Consider the following 12,176-nt stretch of genomic DNA (forward strand, 5'->3'; position numbering starts at 1 on the left):
AAATATCTAATTTTGTGATGGATTTCGACATAATGCTAAAAAATATTATTATATTCCACCCCCTTTCCTTTTTTTTTTCTTGGCTGTGAAACTTGTGGGGGAGGTTCCATGGTCCCTTAAGCCCCCCCTCCTTACATCAGTTGGGTAGGGTAGTCCTTGAGACTGAAGTCTTATAAGTACAAGCTATATCTTTATTTTCACAAGAAGAATAGGTAATTCATAAGAACTATTTAATCAGTAATACGAGCGTGAAGCACGAGATGAAATTTTTAATAATAATAATATTAGGCATTTATATACGCCATCAATCTAGAAATAATCTATTCCGAGCCGCATTGTTTAATATTATTATTACCCCCACTTTATTTTAGCTCGAGCTGCCTTTCAGCGCTAATTGCATTCAAGAAATTAATCCTATATACCGGATACCCATTCACCTCACCTGGGTTGAGTGCAGCACAATGGGGAAAATTGTTTTGGAAAAATAGAAAACTAAACAAATTTTGATGGAAAATAAGAAAGAAAAACTGATGGTTATCATGCATTTTCATATCACTACCATCATGGGCGGAAATCCCAGAGGAGACAGGGGAAGCCCCCACCCCCCCCCCCCACTTTATGATATGTTTTATGCCGGAAAAATACTTCATTCAAAAACGAAATAATACATGTATCCTTGAATCTTTAATATAATATCATTTTCTGAATATTATGTCAAAATCTATAACAAAATTAGATTTTTGTTATAAAACTATTGAAATTTTTGCTCGCTCGCCTAGCTCTCTTGCAACTTTTATAAATTTTACCCAATATGTGCCATATCTAGCCCCCAAAAAGCACTCCTCTTGAAAAAAAACATATTATGATCATCGATCATCTTCAACTTCCTCCTTATCATCATAATCATACTTGCCATATAATCAGTATGATATTATTCTGTAAATTATCGCGGGATAATACAGACCACCCCTTTTATTATATACATATTTTTATTTGATAGCATTTATTCCATTCATCATAAAAACCAGAACAAAACAAGGTACATGCAAAGTTAACATATATTACAATTTATGTCAATGAAATAATTCAATGATACAAATCTGGAAAACATTTGAAAAAAAGAGTATATATAAATGAATGGGGAGGCAACTAGAAAGGCAAAGCCTTATTAGTGCTGCCACCTTTACAAAACTGGAAACTGAATATGTAATGTAATAAAAATGTTAATACTGAATACCAGATATAAACATTGAGCATAAAAAGGGGGAAATACAAATTTTGACACAATGACAAAATATATAGACATAGATGTATATCAACAATAATTACTATAAAAACGAAAGAAGAAAAAACACCTGAATATACGTTATTAGAATATTTGCTTAGAAGTTGGGTTTTATATCTCCTTTTAAAAACATTAAATGATGGACTAGGTTTAACAGAAAATTGTAATTATTCCAGATAATTGGTTCTTTGCTAAAGAAGTGCTTTTTTTAGTTAGGTGGAAGTCTGAAGATCCTTGCGTATTATAATAATGAACATCTATGACCCAGTAGCCACTGATCTGTATCTAGTCTATATAGTGTAAAGATTAGTGGATCAAACTGGAATTCTATGTAAAACTGAGGCAAATTTTCATGTCGGTCATAACTGAAAGATACCATACCGAAAACTTGAATAACAATGCACAAAAGAAAATGATTGGGACTACATAACAAGCTCGCTGTAGCCTTCCGAAGACGCGACCGAAAGACCGAAGAAGACAATGGAAGTGTAAGTATTTGTTAGGGAATATGATAACAAACATCTCATTTTGTTATGCTGTATGCACGAAAGGTGATTTTTATTCTACTTATTTAGTCAAATTTATTTGGCGTGTTTGGAAAAGCAGAGTCGGACGTCGGTGACGTGCATGTGTGACTGTGGCCATGGTGCCGTGGTTGTGTCTGTGAGTGAGTGTGAGTGAGTGAGTCTCACTTGCACTTGTCTTACCCCTTTCATAAACCCAATCATGCGGCTAATAGCAGCATAATTTGGTTGTAAAATCGGAGGAGGACCAGAGTTATCCGCTTCATTTTGATGCTGCAATTATCCGCATAATAGCGGCATCGGGACCAGATTTTGACTTTATGAACGCATGTCCAAAGTACAATTACATGACATACCGTTGGCGTTATAGATTATACGGATAATTGCCATGCCCATGGCATGATGGTGCGGTCACAACTCACAAGGTCACCCTTTTCCAACACAACTGCATCGGAGGGGGTGTGTGCGGTTGCCATGACGATTATCCCCCTTTTTCAGGACGGGCGCTCGTAAAAATAGTGCGGATTATTTTCGGAGTTTGTGAACGCAATTTTTATTGAATTATCCGCATTACTCTTAGCCTTAGGCTTAGGCGGCTAATTAGAGGATGGGTTTATGAATATGAAAGGGGTATCAGACTCAGATCAGTGAGTCTGACTGATGTGACGTTAACCCGGTCCCGGGGAGCTACGGCCCGCTTCACGGGCCGGAGCCCTGGGGGCCGTTTCATCAAGCTGTTCGGAAGTTAAGAGCGACTTTAAGAATGACTGGTGAACCTTTCTTACGCGCTTAACCATCACCAATGAATATACCATTTTCCACAAGAAAGGATCACCAGTCGTTCTTTTAAAGTCGCTCTTATTGTCTTAACTTAACTTATGAACAGCTTTATGGAACACAGTGACACACCCGGACTCGTCCATGTAATTAGCCAGGAGGCTCTAAGTCCTAGAGGAGTAGAGAGCTAAAATCATTTACTAACGTATGCTTACTCTCCAAGGAGCCAGGGATTCCATCCCATTCATCTGCGTGTACCGCCAAAAAACCTGAAACTTTCGCCCCCGAGATTTCTACTTTCCTTCCAAGCATGGGTACTCTCCAAAATAGGGTAGAATTAGCCTGGAGGCTTCTGGAGAGTAAAAGTCATCTACTATACGTAGGCTTACTCTCCATGAAGCCTTGGTCGGGATACCATTGCTCTACACATACCGTAGGTGTTCCCACGGTGAAATTAGACCTAAATCACACATTTTATTAGGGTTTTGAGCCCAAACTAACGTAAATGGGCCAAAACAATATTTACCCCTGAATATGATAACGTTGCGTCTATTTATTCAGTAAATAGTAGTAAATTAGAGAAATTATTAAGAGTACGAGCGTTTACTTACCCAGTCTGTTATTTTCGCCGTCTTTGTTATCGATACCTAGATACAAGACGCGTGTATAGAGGGCGACAATATCATGAGCAGTGCCAATTTAGATTTTAAAAAAATACTTGCATCGGCCGATAAATATCATGAATCGTTAAATACTTGCATTGGCCGATAAATATCATAAATCTTTTATGATATTTATCGGCCGATGCAAGTAAAAATAAAAATATATGTACATGTAGAATGAAGTTTTTGCTTCCTTGTATTTTAAAATGAAGGGTTCATTTTTCTTTTATTTACAGGATCAAAGAAAGTGCTGCTATGTTGAGCAACTTTGAGGTGAGTAATTTTAAGTTACCCTCAAGCTATGGTGTTGACTTTTGGTTTTGATAGCATAGTAAGAATGCTGTCACCAGTTGTGGTGGGGTGTAAAAATAAATCGGTCTGTATAAAGTAATATTTACACTGAAAATTGAGAAATACATGCTCAAACACACATTTTGAAAGAAGAATGATTATGTACTATGATTATTTTGATTAGAGTCACCAGAGAATTACATGGAAAAGGCACCTTTTTTATGCCAGAATATTTAGTCATGAAAGAGTGTATAAAATAAAGTGTCTGATGCTATATCAAATGCACAGATAAAATTGTTTTCAATTTTCTGACAAATTAGAATAATTTAGATTTTATTACTGTTGCTGGGGAGCTACTTGCATGTGATGTCACAAAATTAAACTTTAACCGATCTGTATTCTTATTCCTGAATGGATTTTTCCAAACCTTCATTAATACATTTCCCTAATTTTCTGCTTCTATCCAAATCAAATTGATATCAGGGTTAACTTTCCTTTAAATTTACCATTTCAAAGACAGAATACAGAATGTGATGCCCTTTGACCCCTATGCCTTGAACCAGAGTTTCCAACTATTAAGAAAAGTCATATTTTTTATGATTTTCATGTCAAATTACGCCATTACACTTTTGGCCTTAATTATTACGCTTCTGAGTTATAGTAGGTATGTACACATTTAATACACGCATAATAATACATCGTGCAGTGGTGATATTTACTTACCTGACTAGGCAAGCTAGTGCTTTACAAAAGTTATGTTGCACCCTAGATTAATATTCCTGACAACCGTCCTGTTGGGTTGGAAAAACATTGCATTTATGCACATTGTGCATCTGTTCTATATACCTCTAAGAAATTTATCATACTGTGTGGCACATATGAAATTATGACTTATCTCACAGTTATGTCTTTTGAGCTGCTGGAGTACTACTTGCAGCTCTGTTGAACTTTCCATCTTTCTTTGATCTTTCAGGTCCATGCTCTGCTTAAAGAATTACAATCGGGAAGCTCTCAGAGAGGGAAGAAGAGCATCAGTAAAAAGCAGCAGAACCTTGCCACAATATCCTATGAGGTATGTTATGTAACTATTCTAAAATCAGCCTGTTTGAGACTTATCCCAAGTACATGTAATCTTGGGATGTAGTCTATTGAGAATTTTCATTGCAGCAAGTGCATCTCTGATTCTAAATAGAAGAAAATTGAAGACAGCATTGCAAATAAAATAAGTTCCTCTGTGTTCCCCATTTTCATACCAAAAAAAAAAAATCCAAAGAATTTAATTAGTATAATTTGATCTTATTGAGCACATATTCGAGGCTGAATAAATTGATTGGATGTTGATTACTTTCTTTATATATTATTCGCATATGAGCAAAGTGAATGATAAAAAAAGAGCAGTAAGATCCGTTGGAAGAAAAAGTTTACATTCCTTTATCTTGATTGATAGAAAATTATAGCTCACCAGGAGATTCTATTCTCTTAATTACAAAAATTACTAATAATAAACAAATTAAATAATTTTTCATCCAATTGAATGTTGCATTTAGATGAATTGTTTAATGCATGATTGATTTTAAGCATATATCCATGGTAGTTAGCCCCCCCCCCCAAAAAGAGAGAAAAATGTTTATTCAAGTTTTTAATGATTTTTTTTTAAATTATTTGTTTCCTCAATAGATGTGTTGGTGATTGTTTGCATGATGCACTTATTTGGCAATTAAGCTACTGGAATGTAGTCAGTGTAGCTCAGGCAGGGACAAGTGGGCACAGTGCCCCCCCCCCCCCCCACCTGACACTATTGACACTATATGAAACTGAAAAACCAATATTTTAAAATATATATATATATGACAAGTTTTTCAAGATATTCCAATGCCAGAATGTCATATTTCATATGTGTGATTGAGGAGAAATCCATGCCATGTTTCATGAGACCTATTGCCGTTACAAAAATTATAAATTTCCCTGAGGAAATTGACCGCAACCAATCATATTGCATAATATCAGTAGCTTATAACAATGCTATGTTCTTTTGTGCAGACAATCAAGTACCTTGAGAAGACTCCCTGCGGGCTTCAAACTCCCGAGGTAGTGGAGAAATTCCTGCGAGCTCTCACTCCATTCAGCCTTACCAAGTAAGTAGAAGAATTGACTAATCAAGGGGCGGCTGAAAATATTTATATCTTAATAAATAGAGTAAAATTCACAGAGCAAAATGCTGAAAATTCCATCAAACTCGGATAACAAATAAAGTTATTGAACTTTAAATTTTATCAATATTTTGTGAAAACAGTTATATGCACATCGTCATGAATATTCATTAGGTGGGCTGATGATGTCACATCCCGACTTTCCTTTTTCTTATGTTATTGCATGAAATCATAAATGTTTCATTTTTTCATACATGTGTAAATGATGTGTCTCTATTATGATGAAATAAGTTGCGGCAATAAATAACTACCGGTAATGCACTTAATTTAAATTTTTTATTTTTATTAAGTTGTCAATTTCAATTCTTGGTGGAAAAATTTAGAATAAACCTTATTTCATATAATAAATTTAAAAAGAACAAGTGGGGATATGATATCATCAGCCCACCTAATGAATATTCATTAAAACATGTCTAGAACTGTTTCACCGTAATAATGCAAATCTTTAAAATTAAATTACTTCGTTATTTGTTATCCGATTTTGATCAAAATTTTAAGCATTTTGCTTTGTGAATTTTACTCTATTTATTGAGATATAAATATCTCCAGCCTGCACCATCCCTTTAAGGGCGATTGTGATCTGACCATTTGGATAATGCATCATATACCACATGTAACAGATTTTAGGTGTTTTTTTTTTTCTGTCACTTATCTTTGTAAACACCGTCTTGGTCCCTTTGACATCATCACCTGCAATCGATTGCAAATAGAGGATTCTGATTGGTTGATAGTGGGTATGATGAAGGATCTATGCATGCAACAGTGGTTGTGATCAGTCAGCCTCTGTTTTATTGGGCACTGCTAAGAAGTAATCCATTTTTATTATTTACTTTTTATGTGGATTTTTTTTAATTAGATATTTTGTGATTTGGCCTAACTGATTGTTCATTGATTGATTGTTGAAAAATTTGTATTGATTTCAGCCAGTTGCCTACTTAGGCAAATTCCTTCAGGAATGATTGAGTTTGGTTGTGAGTTATGTAGTCAGCAGGCTTAAAGGACAAGTCAACCCCAACATAAAGTTGATTTCAATAAAAGGAGAAAAATCCAACAAGCATAACGCTGAAAATGTCTTCAAATTCGGATGTAAAATAAGAAAGCTATGACATTTTAAAGTTTCGCTTATTTTCACAAAACAGTTATATACAGATCCTGGTCAGTATGCAAATGAGGAGACTGATGACGTCATCCACTCACTATTTCTTTTGTATTTTATAATATGAAATATTCTAATTTTCTCATTGTCAAGTGAAACAAAGATTAAATCCTCCCTGAATGTGTGGAGTTAGCATTGTTTTGATACTATATGGTTCAGTCAAGTTGGTCCTTAATGTCAAATCTGTAAAAAATGAAATATTGTATAATTCAAACAATAAAAAACAAAAGAAATAGTGAGTGAGGGACATCATCCACTATCTCATTTGCATATCACTGAGTTGTGCATATCACTGTTTTGTGAAAAATAAGTGAAACTTTAAAATGTCATAACTTTCTTATTTGACATCCGATTTCGATGAAATTTTCAGCGTTATGCTAGTTTGATTTTTCTCTATTTATTAAAATCAACATTTTTCTGGGGTGGACTTGACCTTTATGTAAAAACTGACAAGATGTGTGTATGTAATCATCCCAGATTTCACACATCCCAATTATTTTATAGTGATTGCATCACAGAAAGGTACAAGCAAAGATTATATCCTGACATAACCTGTTCCATGCTTGAGAATTCATAAACATTTTGGTTGGTATCCTCCAGACCATTTATCATAAAAATGAATTTTTTTAAATGATTGCAAAATGAAGCCACCATAACATTTTTTTTACATCATATAATAATAATAATAATAATAATAATAATAATAATAGTTGGATTTATAAAGCGCTTTTTGCCAGAGGATACAAAGCGCTGCTATTATTACCCCGGCTTTAGCTTGAGCTACCATCACCGGCGCTCAGTGCATGCAGGGAATTACTCCTGCTGGGTACCCATTCACCTCACCTGGGTCGAGTGCAGCACAGTGTGGATAAATTTCTTGCTGAAGGTTGATATATCAACTGAACCACATCAATTTTAGAATGTACAGGTACATATAATGTAGAATGAAATAAAACGACACATTTGGGAAATTTATGAAAACTTGATATTGATAGCAGAACACTGACTGCATTATCATTTTTCCTCTTGGAGTACCAGTACTTTGATAATTGCATGAATTTTAAATAGAGCTCTGAACAGATTTGTACATTTTCCCAGACTCGGAATTGCAATGCCCGTCACACTTCAAACTATGCATTTCTTCATAGGTCTGAGAAATTGCAACTTCTGAATCATAGGCCGAAAACAACAGTAGAAATAATGGCAGTAAGTAGTTCTTTCCATAATTAACTAGATTCATATTATTTTCTCTACAGAAGTACTAAAATTATATTGGTTCCAATGTGCAAAAAGTATATACTGTATTAATGGGGGTAATTAGCTTTAATTTGTATTTGTTAATGAAAATTAGAAATTGAATTTGGTATTTGAATATCATAATGCTGTATTTAAGACATCCAGTTTCATGAATGGTGATAGCAGAAATTGAATCGAGTGTCAACTCCAATTCACTTTACTTTCATTTTTCTGTGTGAATATAATGCAGTGGTAATATTAAGGGGTTGGGATGGGAGGGATTATATGTATTTCTCACTAACTTTCACTGTAGACTTTTGAAGAGACTTGAAAGAAATATAAAAAAAAAAAAGAAGTCAAAATCAGTTATTGCATTATTTCTCTAGATGATAGAGGAATGTGAGGAACGATTGACAGAAGAGCAGATGGAATCCCTCATTCAAGTCATCACCTCCATATTACCAGGAGAGCAAGGGGAAGAAGAGGAGGAAGGAGAAGAAGAAATGGAAGGAGAAGAAGGATAAATCATTGCTTTCATCTATTGTGGAAAAGCTATCATTCAAGAGACAACAGAAAGATGATAAAAGGATGGAAGAACTTGAAAGAATTTGAAAATTCACCCAGCCAGCCATCTTTGATATCTTGAAGAACAAGTTAAATTGGGTAATTTTGAGTTGGTAAAGAAAGGAATGGAGAATGAATGAATAAAGAGGGTAGCTGTTGAGCCAGTGGGCTGCGTGCACCAAGCAGCTGCTTTAGCTGCTTGTTATTGGGTAATCGCTGTACAAGGGTCCCTGTGAGGGTTTATTTCCAATTCGTCTAATGCCAATTCATCCAATTGCCAACTCGTCTACTATCATTTGGTCTACCATCAGTTCGTCTACTCACCACATGGTGTACTTTTATTTAGTCTAATTCCATTCTGTCTAATAACCAGTTTGTCCAATGGCCAATTAGTCCATATACCATTTGGTCTAATTGGACTAAGTGTTGCAAAATGAATGAAAATAAAATGGATATCAGACCAACTGGTTATGAGACGAAATGGTCATAGGCAAAATGGTGATTAGATGAAGTGATGATTGGACCAAATGGTTGTTAGACGAAATGTTGATGGATGGAATGGCATTAGACTAAATGAAAGTAGACCATGTGGTGAATGGACGAGTTGGCAGTAGACGAATTGGCAATTTACCCCTGTGAGGGGTTATGCATTCTGTCACAGGGTTTGATAGAAAAAGTGAAAGAAAATCAGAACCTGAGGCAATGATAGATGGAATTGCATTATGTCACATGATGTAGATTTGACAAATCTGTGATTATGATCCTAGTATGGGGTATATAAAATGTTTTATCTTTGGAAAGTTTAGGTTGTACTGTTACGCTTGACTTTTGGCATGCCAAATGGGCGTCTCAATCAATACGCATTAGTAAAAAAAAAGTGCTTAATGCATCAGAATGATGTCTCTAAGCACATTTACATCAGTTGAATAACCAGGTAGATATGTTTATTCAAGTTAATAAAATAAATAAAATTATTTGTACATTATGAAAACATATTTTGCACTTCATATTCCAATCGCTGATAAAATGGCACATAACGTTTAGCATTATGAAATACCCCATGGTTTCATTAGAATGTACACTGTATAATGCTTTTGTGGGAAATAAGGTAGATCTTGCAGATTGGATCCATTAATGTGATAAAATTTGCAACACATGGTCATAATAAGACGCCTATTATCAAAACAAAATCACAAGTCAATTACCTGAAAGAGTAAGATCATTGTAGCCAGGGGCAGACCCAAGATTTTCCAAAGGGGGAGGATAGGCACATTTTCCCTAGGAAAATTTGACAGGCTTATAAAAAAGATCCTGATTTGTGTATGAACGACATATTCCCATTAAAAATATTTTCTGTGACTCTTGAAAAGGGGGAGGGGGGCACACTTGTTTATGAACGACATATCTACATTAAAAATATTGACTTTGACTCTCAAAGGGGGGGGGGGGGCACGGGCCGGATGTGCCCCCCTCCCCCCATGGATCTACCACCAATTGTAGCTCAGTATTGGTGAATGTCAATTTCCTGGACCTGTAACACAAAGCTTAGTGATTGATCATGCCGTTGACACATAGTGATGAATATGATCAATCATAAAACCAGCCCTATGATCACATTCTAAGCTTTGAGTTACGGAGCCCTGGGGAGTGTTTCATCAACATTTTTGTCCGACATGTTGTTGGATCTGACAACTTTCCTTGATTTTGATTGGTTGAGAAGCAGTGTTACTATGGTAACTATTGGATATTAAGGGACTTGTTGGATGAATGGTCAGACAAGTCCTTTCATGAAACGCTCCTCAGGTCGTTAAATACATACCCGGGGGGGCCACTTACATTGACGAGTGGATACCATGCGCGACCAAAAAACACGTAAAAAGGATGTCTTTTTCACGATAAGGCACGTGTCAAAAACACAAAAATAATGAAAAAAGGGTATCTATTTCGCTAGGAAAGTTACGTGTTTAGGGTCAAATTTGCGGGGATGATAAAACAAAATTAAAATGTTTTGTAAAGGATGTCCTTTTTGCCCCAACACTACGTGTTTAGAGTCCGATTTGCGCGAGGTGTAGAAGGTGGGGTCGTACTAAACCAAATGATGTGTATAAAGGTAAAACTGACGATCGAAGGACCCGTGACATAACAATAGAATATACTTGTTTAGGGGTTCATTTCAGGGAATACTTGCCAAGAGTATCGTTTTGTTTCCAATACTTGTTAAGGGTAGGATTTCACACGCTAATACTTGTTAAGGGGTGCATTTTCAGAATATAGAAATTACGTGTTTAGGGTGCTTTTCGAGACCCCATGGTCGCGCATGGTATCCACTCGTCAATGGAAGTGGCCCCCCCGGGATACATACATGTAGCGAGTTAGCGTGACCATTGAAAATTTCATGATGTGGGATCAGCAATATAATTAGAATAATGTCATTGATGAATTCCAAGTTAATCATTTTGGAAAATCATTTATAGTTTGGTCATGGTTGTCACGAGATTTTAGTACATATGAGTTACATTATTAAAGAGCAGAAGTGGAAACCACACAGGAGTCACAAACTAAAATGAGTACAAAACAAATGAAGGAAATAATTACAAGACTGGCAGTGTAATGAAAATATGAATATCATGGCTACTAACAGAATATCCAGAGTCAACCCCGCCTTGGAATTGCCAAAATAGTCTGAAATTGGACCAGATTTAGGGTTATGGCGTGGCAACATTACTGCTTTGGAACCTTGGTAAGATAATTTTCTGCTTATGCAAATTGTGCAGAACATTGTTCAGCATTGTTATCCCCTTTAGACGAAGAATATTATCAGTACAAGCTTTATTACCAGTAAACATGATTTTTGTTTTAAATTGTTGAATTATGAATATTTAAGCTCTGGAGGACTTGGAATAAATTCTATCATATATTTTTTTTTAGTATGGAAGCATGTTTGTTGGTTTCAGTTGTCTGGATTGTTTGACTGAGAAGGGTAATACAATGTTACACCCTAGATTTCCCCTAATCCTTGTTGAATCATACCATCACCGCCCCCTTATCCTTCCTTATACCTCAGTCACATTTGCCCTATGGCAGCCATACTGCTAGTCGAAAACGGCCGTTTTAACATATAGCTACATATAGGGGGTTTGAATAAAAATGAATAAAACGGCCGTTTTCGACTCGCCGTAGAGCAAATGTGACTGAGGTATAAATCTCCCAAGCAAAGCTTCTTCACTCCTTCCCCCAACCTTTCTGTACCTATCTCTCCCTCATGTTTACTCCACCATCTTTCCTACCCTCCGATCCCCCACCCTTCATTTACTCTTTCCCCGAACCCTTCCATTCAAATCTATCTCTACTCCCATCATCAATAAGGCTAAGCTCTCCAATTCCTCACACATCTTACACCCATCCTCCACTCCCTTCCCGGTAGGAAGAAATTTCTTGAATGCTCGAGCGCCCGATCAAGGTAGCCGTGCT

At 35.9% G+C, this 12,176-nt stretch overlaps 1 protein-coding gene across 1 annotated transcript; it reads left to right on the forward strand.

Annotated features, from left to right (window-relative positions):
• Positions 1-1,667: 1,667 nt before the first annotated feature.
• On the forward strand, positions 1,668-10,499 carry LOC129272826 (DNA-directed RNA polymerase III subunit RPC9-like). The gene is made up of 6 exons (XM_054909927.2): positions 1,668-1,773; positions 3,485-3,521; positions 4,513-4,611; positions 5,580-5,674; positions 8,054-8,111; positions 8,528-10,499. Exons 1-6 carry the CDS (start codon positions 1,766-1,768, stop codon positions 8,663-8,665), a joined length of 435 nt encoding a protein of 144 aa, XP_054765902.2. The 5' UTR covers positions 1,668-1,765; the 3' UTR covers positions 8,666-10,499.
• Positions 10,500-12,176: the final 1,677 nt, after the last annotated feature.

This window comes from Lytechinus pictus, chromosome 2 (genome assembly GCF_037042905.1).
Source record: "Lytechinus pictus isolate F3 Inbred chromosome 2, Lp3.0, whole genome shotgun sequence".
In the NCBI taxonomy this organism is placed as follows: Eukaryota; Metazoa; Echinodermata; class Echinoidea; order Temnopleuroida; family Toxopneustidae; genus Lytechinus; species Lytechinus pictus.